The following is an 18,706-nucleotide window of genomic DNA, read 5'->3' as shown; positions in this document are numbered from 1 at the left end:
TAGGTCCTAGCTCCCATGCCTGCCGTATTTTCACCATCCCTCCAGACCTCCCCCTCTCTGAGGATGAAAGATCAGTCCTCAGCAGAGGCCTCATCTTCATCCCCGTGCTCCCGGATTAACGAGTTCAACACGTGGCGAGACATCGAACAATTCTTCTGCCGCCTTCGCCTCCAAACCTACTTCTTCAACTAGGATTCTCGCCCACCCTCTGACGACCCTTTCTCCCGCCTCCAACACACCCGATCCACCTGGACACCCTGTGCTGGCCTCTTACCCACCCTCAATCTCTTCATAGCTAACTGCCGCCGTGACATTAACCGCCTCAACCCCTCCAACCTCTCACCCTCACAACACCCAGCCTTCCACTCCTGAAGAAGGGCTTATGCCCGAAATGTCGATTCTCCTGCTCCTTGGATGCGGCCTGACCTGCTGCGCTTTGCCAGTAACACATTTTTCAGCTCTGATCGCCAGCATCTGCAGTCCTCACTTTCTCCGAGTACATTTGGATTGGTTCAGGTTTGAAGGGTCAAAGGGCCTGTTCCTGGGCTGTAAACTTTCTTTCTTCTTTGTACAAACCCCAGTACATCTCACAAACTGATTATTTTCTGATCTCCACATTTAACATCTAATGAATATTCTAACACTAAATTGAAATTAACTTTATGGTGTACGTTTGCGAGGACACGATTTAACCAAAAAATACCTTTTGAATTTTAAAAATAAGATAATGAATCGAATAATGAAAGTTATTTTTCAGGTCAGTGATCTGTAACAAGTGGGGTTTCACAGGTATCAGTTCTAGAACCACAACTATATACAATAGCAAGGACTTGGAGGAAGGAGGTGAATGTACTGTAACTAAATTTGTAGATGACAAAAATAGTGGGAAACGCATGCTGTGAAAGGGGTACAAATAGTTTACAGAAAGATGCTGATAGGTTAAGTAGGTGGGCAAATGGAGTATAATATGGAAAAAAAGGGAAATGGTTCATTTTGGATGGACGAGGTCGGCGGCCCAAAGCCAGCAACCAGTGGCTCACTGCAAAGCAGGATCAATGATCCAGACCGAAGCATGGCAGCAGCCAGCGGTCAGACCATATGGGTGCCTCCTGTGCTGGTCTGCTGCAGAGACCCCTTGGAGAGAGACTGCAATGGTTGTCTTTCTAATTTATTTTATGACCCACGCTGTGTATAACTGTAATGTAACATAGTTTTCATTTCTATTTTGCAACTACCGAATACACCTCGGTACGCTGTACCAAAGATAGCACTGTGTTGGCGACATTGCTACACTAACTAATCTGTAATGCTGTACCGAGGTACCTTGTACTAGGATGGCACTATAAGTGGCAACTTATAAACTTATCATGGCACTCATTTTAGTACATGACAGTAAAGTTAATTCATTCAAGATCAGAATATTATTTAATAGGCAAAATCTGCAGAAAGCTGCACCACAAAGAGAGACTTGGGGGAAGTCATGTACAAACCACAGAAATCGAGCACATCAAGGCAGCAGGCAATCAGGAAGGCTAATGGAATGTTGGCCTTTATTTTACCGGGATTGGAGTATAAAAGTCTTACTGCAACTGAACAAGGAGCTGGTGAGGATAGATCTGGAAAACCGAGTGCAGCTTTGTTTCCCTTATTTAAGGAAAGATATCATTGTATTGGAGGCAATTTAAAGGTTCTGTAGGATGATGGCTGGTTTGGAGGAATTGTCTGATGAGCAAATACTAGGTAGGTTGGGACTCTATTCACTATAGCTTGGAAGAATCAGGTGAACTTTATTGAAACATACAGGATTTTTCAGGGATTTGACAGGATAAATGCTGAGAGCATGTTTCTCCTCATAGGAGAGTCAAGGACCAGGTAGCATAGTTGCAGAATAAAGAGGTGCCGATTGAAGACCGAGATGAGGAATTTCTTCCCTCAGATGATTGAGCGTCTTCAGATCTCCTTACCACAGACAGTTGTGGGGGGCAAAGTTCATATCCATATTTAGGATTGAGATAGATACAATTCTTGATTGTAGGGTTATGGGGAAAGGGCAGGAAAGTGAATGTTAGGAATATCAGATCAGCCACAATCTGTTGAATGGCAGAGTAGGCTTCCTGCTTGTTATTGTTTTTTGGTCTTGATCATGGATTCAATTAGAAAAGCAAAATAAGTGCGTTGAGACAATCAAGTAGAACAATTTAGAAACTGATTTTGAATTTAAACCTTAATTCAATTTGATTAGATAAACAAGACAATTAAATTGATGTCAAAATATAAATTAATGAATATGGATCTTAATTTATTGAAGATTACAGCTAAATACAAATTGGGGAAAATGAGTTCAAAGTAAAACATGAATTTTTAAAAAGGAATTTGAATGTTACATAGAATGGTAAACACTGAATGTTCAGGAAAAGAGATTAGACCACAAATAAAATAATTGGATCGTTTAAAAAACTAGAAAAGAACTTGAATTTAAAAAGTGTTAGTGGTTTGTAGCCAATGGTACATGTTGCAATATTGTAATAAAGAAAATGCAGCAGTTAATTTGCACATAAAAGGACCCACAAATAACTGTGATAATAGCCATTAGTGCTAAGGGTTATCTGAGGATTGAATTCTAGCTAGGACAACAGGAAGAATTCGGAGTTCTGATTGAAGGGTCCCTGGACTGGAAACATTAACTGTTTCACTTTCCACAGATGCTACCAGGCCTGCTGAGTTTTTCCGTGTATCAGATTGCTAGCATCCGTAGTCCTCTGAAACACAGCACATTGAACAATGCAGTTCATCCTCAGCACCTATTAGGAAACAGTGAGGTCTGCAGATACTGGAGATCAGAGTTGTGTGTGTGTTGCTGGAAAAGCACAGCAGGTCAGGCAGTATCTGAACAGCAGGAAAATCATCGTTTTGGGCTGGAGCCCTTCATCAGGAATGAGCATTTCTGATGAAAGGCTCCGACCCAAAACGTCGATTTTCCTGCTCCTTCTGTGATTTTCCAGCAACACACACTCAGTATTTATTATCTTAGATAACACAATCAAGTCTCTAGAATGGAATTTGAAATCATGCTCTTCTGACTCAAAGTGAGAAGCTTCTAGTGAATCAAAAGTAGCACTTTAGATTTAAATGGAAGCATGTATTTGAATTGTTCAACACAATCAACATTTTAAATTGAAACACAGAAACAAGAGTTGGCCATTCAGGCCCTCTAACCAGTTCCCTCAATCATAAACAGAAAAATAAACTTAATTTAGGAAAAGTACATGATGAACTGAACATAAAGTTTAGAATGGATCAACACAATTATACAGTTTTTGTATCTTAAGCATTATCACCATTAGAACCATAATTCAAGTTCTTTCTAGGAACTTGTAATCAAATATGCACTATAGCAAAAGGGAAATAATTACAAAAAGGAAAAAAAAGGAAATCTGTGTTAAATACTGAACACACTCTTGAAGCGCATTTTAGTTTCATGAGATCAACTCTGGCATGAAGGTTATCCTATGAGAGGCTGAGTCAAATGGGCACACATTCTAGAGTTTAGAAAAATAAGCATGACCTTGTCAGAAATAATACCACTTTTGTCATTTTAGTCAAAAGCTTTACGTAGGTAAGAATTCACACCATTCACTAATTGAAGTTGGGGATTTTATTACAGGCATTTTACTATAAAATGGCACTTTAACAATGAACAGTATAAATGCAACAACACTGACTAAAATGAAGAAAGTATTAAAATCTAACTTCTGTATTATTAAAAAAGTACACAAGTGACAAACCATTAGAACATGGTCATTCACACGAATGAATAGCAACTTTAAGAAGGTTCTTTTCCCAAAAAGTATTACCTTGTGTTGAACTATCTTTAATATAATCGCAAAGAACATTTTTCAAAAAATCAAGTCGCACAAAAGCAATATGTAACTTAAAATTCATGTAGCATCCTTCACACATCCTTTCATGAGGGCTAGAAGTTATGTTGCACTTGCATAAAGTTCTGTTTAGACCTTATCTTGAATGCTGTGTTCAATCCTGAATACTGCATCTACATTTGCATAAGGCTGTGGCTCAACATTATGTCAGACTATATCCAATACTGGACACTGCATCCCAGTCAGAATACAATGGCCTAAAAAAGCATTTGAAGACTCACCAGAATGTTTCCAAAATTTAATTTATGAGCAGAGGTTGAATAGATTTGTATTGAGTATAATAGTTTAAGGAGTGCCAGAGAAATTTGCCCAACAGGTTAGTGATCACAAAACACAGCTCGAAGTGAAACTGACAAATAGTTTATTGCAAGCGATATCACGAAGAGAAATCAAATTCTCTGTGCAGACTGTCAGTTCTGTGTCAGCTAGTCTGTTTTCTCCTCCAGTGATATCACTTGCAATAAACTGTTGGTCAATTTCACTTCGAGCTATGTTTTGTGATCTCTAACCTATTGGGCAAATTTCTCCGACAAGGAGTAATCTAAGTGTTTAAGATAAAGGATTTAAAAGGGACAACGAGAGAAATTATTTACCCTTATAGGAGGATCACATACAAAAAAAGGGCATAATCTTGAATCAGAGCTGAGTCATTCAGAAATGACGGTAAAAACAATGCCTGCAGATGCTGGAAACCAAATTCTAGATTAGAGTGGTGCTGGAAAAGCACGGCAGTTCAGGCAGTATCTGAGGAGCAGGAAAATCGACGTTTTGGGCAAAAGAATATTCCTGATGAAGGGCTTTTGCCTAAAACGTCGATTTTCCTGCTCCTCGGATGCTGCCTGATCTACTGTGCTTTTCCAGCACCACTCTAATCTAGGATCATTCAGAAATGATCTGTTAACACATTTTCACAGAGTAGTGTACATCTGCAACACATCCAAACAAACAGCATCAGTTAGATCAGTTGAAACAGGTAAGATTTTTGTTCGGTAAGGATATTAAAGCATGCAGAAATAAGGAGAGTAAAAACGAAGTAAAGGTCAGCCTTGATTTAATTGAACTGCAAACATGTTGGAAGGATTGACTGGCCTATTCCTGTCCCTACCCATTTCTACAGGATGTCACAGAAGGTGTTTACAGCAATCTCTGAACAGCAATGATTTTTCTAACACCTGGAAATAAAACACCCAATTTGCAGGCAGCAAGCTACTCCCCAAAACAGCAAAGAGAGAATGATCACATAACATTAGTTGGCACATATTTATGCACCAAAGGACATTCTTTGCTCTTATTCAAAATTGGCATGGTATCTTTCTTGAGGTTTGAGTGAGTCGGGGCCGAGTTGGAAGACAGAAGACATTGAAGGAGATAGGTCTTCGTTTAATGTCTTATCCGAAAGACAGTATCTCCAAGAGTGCAGCACTCAATCAGTACAGTATCAAAATGCCTGTCTAAATTGTGAAATCAAGTCTCTGGAATGGGGTTTGAAATCAAAAGCCTTTTGATTCAGAGGCAACAATGCTCAAGCTGAGCCAAAACTACAATGATCAACTATTTAAAATTGGAGGTTTGCATACCTAAAGTTCAGTGACGTTTTAGACAATGGAATCTCCCCATTGTGAACTCCTCCTATTTGCTGGGAAGGGACAGAAGCAGGTGAACCAGTAACTCAATGATCTAATGACTGGGTTGTGGGTGGCACAGGACAGGGGAATGCCCAGTTATTCTCTTGGCCAGACTGCTGCAGAATCATGCAAAAAAGATTCCTCTAAGAATTAACAGTTCACTTCTTTGCTGTATTTGAGGGCTGGAAAATGTACTGTAAAAAGATAACGCACATTTCAAATCTAGTGTAGAGTACAAGGGACATAAAAAAAGGTTCAAATTTAAGACAGCCTGGAAAAACTGATTTTATGCTAGATTTTACATTGAAATGAAACTGATGTAGTTCAGTCAGAAATGAGAATCTCTAATCTAAATGAAGGAAATCATGAAGCTGAGAGGGACAAGTTGACTATAGTGGATTGGGAAACTACATTTAAAATGTATGATAGCAGGCAGGTGATAGCCAACAATTAAAGAATGAACATGCACTTTACAAAAATACATTCTTGTAAAGCACAAAAACCCAACAATGAAAATGTCCAAACCTAGGCCAACAAAAGAAATTAAGGTTTGTTTTAGATCAAAGGAAAAAGTCTATACTGTTGCCAAATATTCGTAAGCCTGAGAATTAGGAGGATGTTAGAGTTCCAAATGGACGCCAAGAAAGGGAAAATAAAATTGGAAAAAATAGCGACAACTGTATAAACAATTTGTAAATTGCAAACTGGAAAAGATCAGCCAATTGTGGGTCCATTGCAGGTAAGCTCGGAAGTTATAAAAAGGAATAATTTAATTGGAGAGAAACTAAACAAACACTAAACACCTCCCAAAGATAATGGAGAGTCCAGTAATGTGTAAACAAGAAACTGCAAGATTTTAATTAAAAATAACACAATATCAGATATATTAATGGGACTTAAAGCACATACATTTCCTAAATCTAAAGATTTACAGCATATTGCTGAAAATGTGGCTACAGAGATATTAGAAAATTCTATATATTCTGGATTGGTCCATCCCTGCAGATTGAAAGTTGGCAAATATAACCCCACTACTCAATAAAGGAGGGAGAAAACAGTAAACTAAATCCTTTGGCCTAACATAAGAAAAGAAAATGAGATAATCTACAAGAATGCAAAAACAGAACACAAAATTGGGTGGAGTCAACACAAATTGATGAACAGGAAATCACATTTGACATACATGTTGGGAGTTTGAGGATGTAAGCAACAGAATACATATGGGGGCGGGGGGGGGCGGGGGGGGGGGAGAGATAGGAGGTGCGGAAAGAGATATGGTATGTTTAGATTTTCAGAATACTTATGGTAAGGTTTCAAACAAGACCTAGGGAAACAAGATTAGAGCCCACAGGAGGGGAGGAATATACTGGCACAGAGTGAGAACTGGTCACAGATAGGAACAATGTGTAGGAATAAATGGTTCTTTTTCAGGTTCTGTGGTACTGCAAAGATCAGTGCTTGGCATGGCTATTTACAATGTTTATCCATGATTTGGATATCAGGACTAAATGTAATATTTCAAGTTAGTAGATAACAAAAATAAGGAGTGGGCATTACTTGGCATATAAAATACAATGTGGAAAAACTGGGGTTATCCAGTTTGGTAAGAAAAATAATGTATTTCTTATTAGAAAACAGCTGGGAAATATCCAACTTCAAAGGGACAGATATGTTTAGATTAGATTAGATTACTTTACAGTGTGGCAACAAGCCCTTCGGCCCAACAGGTCCACACCGACCCAAAGTGCAACCCACCCATACCCATACATTTACCCCTTACCTAACACTAGGGACAATTTAGCATGGCCAATTCACCTGACCTGCACATCTTTGGACTGTGGAAGTTTGTGTACATGAGTAAATAAGTCCTTTTGCAATTACTTACAGCCTTAACTAGATCACAGCTGAATCATTGTTTGGTCTCCTCACTGAAGGAGATAGATACTTGCCATAGAGGGAGTGCAAAGGCTCATCAAACTAATTCCTGAAATTGACAAATTGTCATTGATTCAGTAGAATAAGCCTATATTCTCTGTGGTTTAGAATAATAGGTGCTCTCATTCAAACATAATCCTTACAAGGACTGACATGGTTGATGCAGAAGGATGCTTCTGTGGCTGAGGGGGACGTAGAACCAGCAAATAGAGGCTCAGAACAAGGGACAGGCCCTTAGGAGTGAGACGAGGAACTTTTTTTTTCAGAGGGAGTGGTAAAGTTTTGCAATTCTCTGCACCAGAATGCAGTCATTCAGTATGTTCAAGACTGAAGTTGATTAATTTCTATGTTAGAAACATTGGTTTCTTCCTGGACACCAATAAACTTGCATTGAGCACTCACTTTCAGTATTAGCCAAATGACAAAAGAATGTAAGTTTTAGATTATAAATGGTGTGTCCTTGTGAAATATCGGTTTTCATGCAAAAATTCCAAAGATACAATTTTTTGAGGGAAGTTTTAGATAGACAATGAACGATGCCAAACACATTCAGATGCAACAGTAGTCTTCCTATGTGACGGTCTTGTTGATGTTAGAAAAGCCAACACCAATGCAAGTCATTAACACTTTATCTCCACCTTTCTGTTCTTCCATGGGCTGGGCTTCAATTTTGAAGATTATTCGGAAGTAACTTTTCAGATGCCGCAGAAACTCAATCCTTTAAAAAATAAAAATAGTACACAGTTTCAGGAAATGCAAAATGCAGTATAACTACCATTTCATTATTTCATTTAAAATACCTAACAGATATCATGCTCTCAGAACAAACACTTTCTAGATTACACAAATGCAAATCACAGCAATAAGATCTGCGCACTAAATAAGAGAAACTACAACATTCAGTATTAAAGTAAAATCCCCTTAAACTTTCAGCTTCTATTACTTTTTATAAATATACTAAATAAATTATTGTGAAAAGTTATGTTCATTCAATTCAATAGAAATAGCTACCGAAAGGTGTAATTAATGCATTTTATAGCAATTAGTTGTAAATGCCAAAATGAGTTCATAGAATAAAACCAAACCCATCTGAGTTATCTGTGGTCGAAAAACAAATAAAATCGCCATGAGGACAACTTGTGGCAGGTGCTAATAAAAAATGTTCCAATAGCAAAGAAATAGTAAGGTGCAAACACACTACTTCAAAACAAAAATACTATAGGTCAGAATAGATTACATCTGTTCAAATATTCAAATCATCTATGCAAAAACAAAAGAAAGTTTGCTGCAAAATAGAGATGTCCGGCAAACAATAAAATACATCAGCATACAAAGTAAAAGCCTTCATTAAAACTGATCAAAATTAGGAGAACACACTGAGTACACTTAGGAAAAACAGGATTGCAAAGGGTGGCAAGGGAAACAAAATCTACAGGCAGTCATATTGCATAATGCACAAGTTAAAGTGACATCCCATCATTTGCATATTTTTGTATCAGTTTCAAATTGAGACACAATGAAAAAATATTTGAGGAAAGTTAGTAATATACATTGCATGGGCAAAACAATTCACAATATTGTAACTCATTCTGTTCCCCAATGCCTTTAAAATCAAACTTACTGAACTAACCAATACTACAGGAACTCTCACCTAGGGATTCACAGCTTGCTCTGATTTTACAAGATGTTGTTAAGAGGTCTCCAGAAGAGCAAGTTACACAACACACCAGGGGTGCTTAACATCAATGTTTGGATCCAGAATACTGCTACCATCAGGTCACTGTCCCAGGAACTGCAGCTGCCATGATCTCATTATTCAGTTTAGAGTCCCCAAATCTTCCTTGTTCTGAGCTACCAACCCACAGTTAATTTCCCTTCAGTTGGAGGCTTAAATGAACACATCCAGGGAACAAGTGAAATAGACTGAACTGTCACTCATGTTCAAGCATGCTTAAAACATGTACCTCTACTGCAAAATCCGAATTTATAGTCATGAGATGATGCAATCCTCATAAATAACCATTTAATCTCCTGAACGAACAGAAAAGAGGAACAATACCCTAAAATTCTAGTAGCCCCTTCGAATCAATATTAAATGCAATGTGATACTTAATGCAGCTGCATAGAAAGGGAACATGCCGAGGGAAAAATAAAGAAAGCATTTGATCCTTCTCGGAACTATGAACTTTAAAAAAGGCATTGACAGAATCTGAGTTGCACAGTGCAATGCTGCATCAGAACTGGGGGGAGACAACTGAAAAATGGTGCCAATAAATGTTTCAAGGAGCAAATACAAAAGTGGACACCAAACTCTTTCCAGACAGAGACAAACTATTGAAATAGCAACAGGGTGTTTAGGCACCAGCTGAGAGGTTAGAGTCACCCAAATACAGTAAAATGTCACACTGGTGTTTGCAAAGTGTTCCCATGCTCATTTCCAGTACAAAGAACTGGAAAACTGTAGAGATTTCCCTTTCGCTCTAAGAGGCAGTCTGTCTTCGGATTGATGGGTGGGGTAACAGGCCAGTTATGTGAATTCAAAGCTAATTCATGAGGTTCACCAACCAGTAACATAAGACATGGGAGAAACACAGCCTCAAGGCATGCTGCTTTATAGAGGTGTCCTCACCTGGGGGATAGGTTTCCTTCCCAGTAACTCCAAAACATTTTACCAGAGACTTCCCCTCTTTGAAGAGGTGAATTCCTGTTTCTTTTTTCATTGCTGAAATCATGCAGAAGGGAATTTGCCAAGACATATCTAGCTCAAAACTTCACAAGTTTGCCATTCAGCATAAGGAATAAATTTCATAAGTAAAATAAAAATATTTTACATTGCATAACTAATTTCTGCACTAAAAAACAGACTTGTACGTTTGGGACTCTGAATTTTACTATGAAAGGAAGCAAAAAAAAGGCAAGAGCCCTTGCATTACTCAATGCTTAACTTTCTGATCCAAAAGAAAGTCAACAGAAAATGGCTACTTCCTCCAAAATGACAAATGGGGTGCAGAATGCAACTGATTTGAAAGCAGATTTTTAAAAATATGTATAAGGCACATTAAAAGCATAAATAAATACCCTATAAAACTTTTGACAAACCATTGAATTTTAAATATTTATTAATTTAAAAATATATCATACATCTTTATTCTTCTCATCTAGGGTAACTTACACATTGAACTACTCCTTTCCTAAATGCTAAACCAATATTTATACACAATGATTGAATTCATACTCATGGTCAATGATTAACGTTGAAGTACAAAATGGGTTTCTATACAGTGGACTTTTGCTTTTATTTAAAAAAAGGTTAGCCAGTTCATTTTGCCGAAGATTCAATCATTTATTCTCTGCTGCAACATTAACAAAACGTTGACGTCATGTCAAATTCAAATACAGCATGTTCTCACAATCATACTAAGCTAATAGGAATCACAATACTCTTGCAGAATAGGTAGCCATTCAGCCCATTACATTTGTCCTGATTCTTTTGAAGAGCTGTACAATTTGTTACTGAGGCCCTGCCCATTCCAGAGTCCCATAAAATTATTAACCTGTCAAATATTTACCGAAGTCTTTTTGAAAGTTGACATTCAGTCTGCTGTCAACACCTATTTGGGCAGTGCACAATAGATCACCTGTATTTGCTGCAAAAATAAAATCTTAGCAAACCCATTTCCTTTATCATGTTATAAATATCAGGAACCACCTGATTTGACAAGGTGTTTACTGGATTCATAAAACTAACGTAGCATATTTTGTTACTTAATAAGTTTACCATTATTTCCGCACCTGTAGGAAACAACTTTTTATAATGAAAAAAAAAAATCACATTTTTGAAGAGAAATTAATCCATACTGCTCCCCATGATTAAAGCACTGTTATAATGGTGTATTTAATAGCAAAAAGACAACCAAAGTTTTCATAAGTTGTACTTTTCTTCACTTTCAAAGTACGACTATATTGTAATGTAAGAAATCCAGCAGCCAATTTGTGCACAGCAAGGTCTCACAAACAGCAAAGTGGTAATGATCAGCTGATCAGTTTTACTGATGTTGGTTGAGGGTGTAATAATGACCAAAACAATAACTTAGCTGTTCATGGAAGCAGTTACATGAACAGCACCTCTGACAACATAGCAATCCCTAAATTACACATTGAAGTGTCGGTCTACATTATACACTTGAACATCTGGAAAGTGGCCTGACGACACAATAATGTAACTCAGCATTGAGTGTTATCATCAAAGACCCCTACTTTAATAGCTTAGGGTTATATAGCAGGATCAGTCTTACTGAGCAATTTGCAAAGCACTGCTACCAATATTGTGAATTACTTTCAAGCAGATATGGCTGGAGAGAGAGAGAAAGAAAATGTATGAGGGGGAAAGGGAAGAACAGAGGAGGTAAACAGATATGAATCAATATCAAAAGCAAAAAAAGTTAATTAGCTAGCTGGGAAAGGAGAAAAATTAATAAAACAAACGACAAGATTATCAGAAATCAAAACAGGTACATCCCACTGGGCACTAACACCAAATCATGTGACAATAGTAATCTGCAAGATGGATGGCAATCAACCTGATCCATTCCTGTGACTTTTACCCAATTCAGTTTTATTTCACTTAACTTAATTCATGCCACAGAGTTTGGGGGGGCATTGGGAAATGGCTTCCTAAACTTCACAAAGAAGTGAAAAATGAGGAAAACTTCAAGTTCAACAATCTTGTGATGGCACTGCCACTCTTCAGTTATCACAGTACTGTACCTCTTCAAGAAACAGCACCGGTACCGTGATAACTGAAAAAGGACAGTTCAGAGTTCCTGAGCTTCAGATCACCGGTTATGGCAACATTTTTAAAAACTGAATAAGACATTTAAAATCAAAACATCAGTGATAATTAGAGAAATCAATTCATTTGCACTCTATGTACATCAGAGGCTCTCTCTTACGTGTATGGCGACAGCGAACCAATCTGAAGTTTTGAAACATCCTGCTGTCCAAGGGCCATGTACAGTAAGGCCAAGCTCTGGTTTACAGAATCTACACAGCCACCCTGCAAAAACAAAATCAGATACAAAGTTACAGCTGCCCAACTTTACCTCAGGCAGAAAATTGAAATCAAACTGACACAAAAAGGGTTAGTTACTAGTACTCCAGAGAGAGTGTACATCATGTTAAAAATAAAGGCATTTCTACTAGGGCACAGATAAGAATGTTTTTTTCCTCCTGGTTCCGTACGTTTCAGTGGGTGGTAGAACCCAGGCTGAAACTTCAGTGTTGTACTAAGGGAGTGCTGCACTGCCAGATATAATGTACTTGCATTGAAATGTGAAATTGAGGTCTTTGCAGTTGAATGCAAGAGAATAAATGGCACTATTCAAGAAAGTGCAATGGACATGCACTCATCCCTGCATACTACCAGTATCTATTTCTCAACTAGCTTATTGATTAGAACAATTCTGGTATGGTACCGAGATGGAGGTTAAATTTTGAAGGATCATTTTCAATTAGTTAGGCTGAGGCAAAAGATTCAAAGTCACATGCACTTGGTGAAAAATTCAGTGAGCAGGGTCAAAGCCCTATATCAAGCTGCTGTCATTTGCAAGATTTGGCTCTCGCGATTTCAGCACGTGATTGGAGAGGAGTGTTTTGAAGTGCTTCCAAGCATATTAATCAACAAGTGGTGCAATGATATATGCAAATTTTATAAATAGTTTCAAATATTTATGAACTAAACGCACACATCTCCACTATTCTCAACTAAAATATGCCCTAACAAGTCAAACTAGACTGATTCAACATTATCTTACAACAGAAATCTGGTATAGAAACTGGTTAAACATTATACCAGGAGAATAAGCAGAATTGGAGCAGACAGAAATTAGAGCCGAACAGAATAATCACAGGCAATGTTTAATACAGACCAACTAGGTATCACCTATTGGAAGGAAAAATAGCTAAAACACAAACTTGCATGCATGGCTGTGAAGCATTTGAAAGTATAACAATACATGCAGTACACAGTAGGAATATTTGAAAGAGTATCTCAATTGGTCAAAAAACCTCAAATGCAACTTAGCTATAAATTTGTCAAAACTAAATGTACCAGGCATTTAAATACAAAAAATAGTCCTAAAAATATGATAAAAGGCATTTGATCCTGTCTTCAGCAACTAATCCAGGTAAGCGCAAACTATATTATTTTATACAGTACAATCTCCCAATTCTGCAGATTTGGGGGTGCGAATTGAAATCAATATAAACAGCTTATAAATTCTTGCATTAATACTTATCTACCTATGTACCCAGTTTCTTAATTTTCCTTTCAATCTTTCCAAATAGGAGGGATTACTCTTCAGGTATAGCAACACGTAAAATTCAAAGCTAAAAATGTCAAATATGCAGTTAGCAGGACTAGTAAAGTGGCTGGATAACTGAACTAGTGACCAGAGGTCTGAGCTATTAATTGTGTGTTCAAAGTCCATGATGGAAATTGCACTAATTTGAATTCTGTTTAAAAATGAATCAAGAGGAGCAGATAAGGTAAAACCTGCATGACAGTAATCTGCATTACCTAGAGAAGCAGGCAGTCAGCATCAGCAGGGGAGCAAACAACAAAAGGATCCAGGGACAGGCAGTCAGAGACACAGCTAGATTTATTGAAGTTGACTGAAATAGGTTCTTACTGACCAAGATGGCAGCAGAGTAAGACACTTCAGTTGGAGTTTGGGATTGTTCTCTGTGATAAAAAGATCCGCTCCATCACTCCTCACACTGCCCTAACCCACTACTAACATGGCACCTTCTCATGCAATCACGGATGGTGCAACACTTGCCCTTTTATGTCTTCACTCCTTACTGTCCAAGGTCACAAATGCACCTTCCAGGCAAAGCATTTTACTGGCACGTCTTGCATATTAGTCTACTATATTCACTGCTCACTATGTATTCCCTTTTGCACTGGCGAGACCAAACACAGACAGGGTGACCTCCTTGTGGAACACCTCCACTTTGTCCATATGAGTGACCACAACCTTCCAGGTGCTTGCCATTTCAATAAACTATCATAGTCCCATGCCAACATGTCCATCTCAGGCCTGCGCAGCGTTCAAGCAATGCTCAACACAAACTGTAGAAACAGCATCTCATTTTCAGCTTGGGGATTTTACAGCCTTCAGGGCTCAACATGGAGGTCAATAATCCTCAGCACAGCAATCCCATTTTCTTCTTTCTGCAACTATCATTTACAACTATTTTGCAACTCAAGTGTTGCATTACCATTATTAGCACTCTTTGTACCCCTTCAGCTGCAAAGAATCTTTGGATTCGGGGCTGTTTCTCTCTCCACAGATGCTGCCAGACCTGAGTTGCCCCAGCACTTTGTTTTTATTCCAGATTTTCAACATATGCAATGCTTTGCTTAGATAAAAGCAAGGATGTTGTTGTTAGGCAAGAAAATCAAGAGCTGTCATGAGTAGATGAGAATGTTGAATTCGAAACAAATAGATTAGCCATGATCTTATTGAACGACAGAAGGCCAAATGGTCTACTTCTGCTATTATTTCATATGTTCTTCAGCTATTGAGTTTCTTTCTCAGGGTACCTAAGGATGGGCAGTAAGTGACCATCTTGCTAGGAATGGTTATGCCAAGCATAAATGGAAAATTAAAGCAACATAAAGTCTGTAAATTAAAGCAAATAAAATGCAATAATTTATGCTAGCAAAGATCAACTCAACTTTAACCAGTGAGTAGCGTACTCGTTCTGAAATGCAATTTTATTGCAGAATAATTGAAGTACATTTGATCTGAAAGAGATTTGCTGCCTATTGGGAAATATTATTTTCTTCATGAAGGAAATTATAAAGTTGATATGGACCTGTTATGAGCATATAGTCTTACAAGTTGTTTGGGATAGGGAAGGAACTAAGAGGGTCATGTGATCTGATTGAGTTCTCCACAAGATGACTGAATGGACTGGTCATCATGGGCCCAAGGAGAGACAGCTTAAAATTTCACAGAGCAAGATGCAAAAGGTTCACATCTGAAAACAGCTGGGTTCACAAAGGACAAACTGACAGTGGGTCTTACTTTAGGAGTCGATTTGAAAATTTTCTGAAATCTAAGTACTTTTCAACAGTCACAGTGTTAGAAATTGACAAAATTGGGATACAGCGAGTGAAGTAAACTGATTCTTACAAAGACTGTGACCCTCTGGAGACTGTGCTTTATTTATATAGAAGATGTGGGGGATTTTCAGTAGTGCTAAATTTTTTTTAATCAGTAGTTTATAGAAACTCCTCGCCATAGTTTACGAGTATTCATTCTCTACTAGTTGATATCGACAATTTTGTTTTCAATTTATTTGTTACACTAACATAAAATCTGATGCAAGCCAATAACCAGGAATTCAGCTATCTACTTAAGTGATCTTTCTCTACAAGGATTGTAAGAGCCCATTTTTCTGCCTCCAATTTCTTCCACCCTCAACCACTGCTCCACTCCCTATTGCAACAGCTCTGAATTTCCTACCATTAAAGACCACAAAATAGTTTAGCAGATACTCACTCTGTAGATTTCTTCTAAAAGAAGCTTTGCACAGCTCTTGCCAAGGTCTTCTGGAAGGACTGGTGACCCTTGACCTTGAGGGTTTGAAACTAGTTCAGCACTGAGAAAGGTTCCATTTGTTGTTTCTGCCACTAAAGAGAGGCCAAATCCTGGTGACCTAAAACATAAATGCGGTTGTTAAAAGAAACCCTTACTACAGTCAGAGTTTATCAATCCTACCTCTGCACTTCCATGGTATTTAGAATGTATAATCCTCGTCGCATAAAACAATCTGTAGCTATATGTAGCACAGAGTGGTGACATGATAACAGACTGATTCTACTTTCAGTTACTTCAACTTTCTGGGCTTGTCTCCACCCAAATCCCAACATTTCTCCACATACCAAACAACATATGCATCTCTTTAACAACATTCTGAGAGAACAATATGTGAAGTTGACAAGAAATTTCCTTTAACAGTTCCAGGCTTGAATCCCAACATAAACATTTGAGTTATACTCCACTACAGAGAATCATGTGTCCAACATCAGGCAAGTTGGCTGAACTTCCCCCAACTATCACCATTAAATGCACAGAGACAACAGCCTGGCATTTCAACAGTACACTGCCATCAAAGACTGGGAAAGAGAAGGGAACAGATTAAAATGATGCACAAATGAAGCAAGGGTGATGTGAGAAAAATCTTTTTCATGCAGCTATTAGATAAGGAGTTGGTTAGCTCAGTTGGCTGGATGGCTGGTTTGTGATGCAGAGTGGAGCCAATAACAAGGGTTCAATTCCAATACTGGCTGAAGTTATCATGAAGGTCCAAACTTCTCAACTTTCCCTAAGCATTGTGGTAAATCACCACCTTTCAGATGCAAGCAGGTATGGTCCTCTGGGACTATAGCAACTTTACCTTACTTAGTTCAGGTGATGAAACGCACCAACTGTAAATGTGGTAGAGACAGGTTCAATAAAAACAATTAAGTGGGCATTGGATGATAATTTGGACAGAAACGATATGCTGGGATATGGGAAAGGAGATTGCCATTAAGTAATCAAACCATTCAGGGATGATTGTCTCCTTCTGTACGGTAAAAATAACAGTGGGTTTCTCCCTCAAAGGGCAATTGAAGGAAAGCCTAAATACCTTTAAGGCCTAGGTAATAGCTTGGTATGCATGAAGTGAATGTTATTGGAGATGGCAGGAATGTGGAATAATCCGATCAGCTAAAATGTCATTGACTGACAGAACAGGCCCAAGGGATTGAGTAGCCTGCAAATTCATCTGTTCATATCTGTGTACTTCATTGTGCCATTCAGGGTTCGTGAAAAGCTGGTAACCCACTGTATTAAATTTAAAATGCTGGGCTGCAACTTGAAGCTGCATTGTGCAAAATAAAACATGCATGTGGACAATTATTTGCTTGAAGTTTCAACTGCAATCCTGGTGAGTGTTCACCAGAGCATTTCATTTGGCTTTGTACCATATATATTTCAAGATTATTGAAATATTTGAACTCTAACATAAAAGTAAGTGGACCTTGAGTTGCCCAGGTCAGACTCACTTTCCTGAATGTGCTCCTTTCATGTGATCAGTGAAGATATAGATATCTGGTAGGAACTTGTTCAAGATGCTTCTGGCCGAATCAACAATCCTGTTGGCCATCTGTGGAGACACCCTGACGGAGTATCTGCAGTTTTCAGTAAAGGAAAGTCACACAGGTACAAATACATAGACTGGAAACAGCAACTCATGGAACAGATTAGTTTTAAACAAAACTTTCATTCATTTTGCACAGTAAACTTAATCAATTTCTCCACTGTAATGGATAGTTCAATCACAGTGTAAGCTAAGTGAAATTGTGTAGCTGTATCATACAATGCTAGATGTATTCATGCTATTGTCGCTCTCTTTGTCCTTTCTGCTTGCTTCGAGTCTTGCGGACAACTCACCCCCAATATCACTGCTGTACAATGCAGTGCCACAGGCTTTTTTAGAAAATATACCCCAACTCTGGAAATAGTACACAACCTTAAGATCCTTTACTTACCTTGGATTACACAACCATGCATTTCTAACCTTAATGGGCTTTTGAACAGAGGAAGCAGGAAGGGAGACGATAAACCATGTTATGATATTTTAATTTCTATCAATCTTGGCAATGAATTTAATTTAACTATAAGCAGTGGGTGCCACAAACCTCATATAGGAGACCACTGAGGAAAAACAACTGAATTACTTGGAACAAATTATTTCAGCATTTGTCATTCAGTATTTGATAGCATTCAGCTTTTGTTCAATGACAGACATGCAGACAAAACACATGCAGAAACCCTAGCCACTCTCCCCTCCATCAAAGACATCTCAGAAATGACTGCCAGACTACTCAGACTTCTTGGCATCATGGTAGCCCACAAAACCACCAACACAATAAAACAGCAGCTAATGAACTTGAAAGACCCCATACAGACAACAAGCAAGACAAACATCATTTAAAAATACCTTGCAAGAACTGTAACAATCACTACATTGGACGAACAGGCAGAATACTAGCCACCAGGATACATGAACATCAACTAGCCACAAAAAGACATGACCCAGTATCACTTGCAGCATTACATACAGATGAGGAAGGAAACCACTTCGACTGGG

At 38.2% G+C, this 18,706-nt stretch overlaps 1 protein-coding gene across 1 annotated transcript in view; it reads right to left on the bottom strand.

The window, feature by feature from the left end:
* Positions 1-3,637: 3,637 nt before the first annotated feature.
* Positions 3,638-18,706, bottom strand: part of rcl1 (RNA terminal phosphate cyclase-like 1) — a 29,210-nt gene continuing 14,141 nt past the window's right edge. Inside the window, exons 6-9 of the mRNA XM_072589112.1 lie at positions 17,619-17,744; positions 16,069-16,225; positions 12,451-12,554; positions 3,638-8,216 (exon numbers count right to left, since the gene is read on the bottom strand). Coding sequence (XP_072445213.1) covers positions 8,069-8,216; positions 12,451-12,554; positions 16,069-16,225; positions 17,619-17,744 — 535 coding nt within the window. The 3' untranslated portion in view covers positions 3,638-8,068. The remainder of the gene's footprint in view (positions 8,217-12,450; positions 12,555-16,068; positions 16,226-17,618; positions 17,745-18,706) is intronic.

Source organism: Chiloscyllium punctatum, chromosome 2 (genome assembly GCF_047496795.1).
Source record: "Chiloscyllium punctatum isolate Juve2018m chromosome 2, sChiPun1.3, whole genome shotgun sequence".
NCBI lineage: Eukaryota > Metazoa > Chordata > Chondrichthyes > Orectolobiformes > Hemiscylliidae > Chiloscyllium > Chiloscyllium punctatum.
Note: the sequence above shows the minus strand (reverse complement) of the source record. Positions and strands in the feature narration are given on the sequence as shown.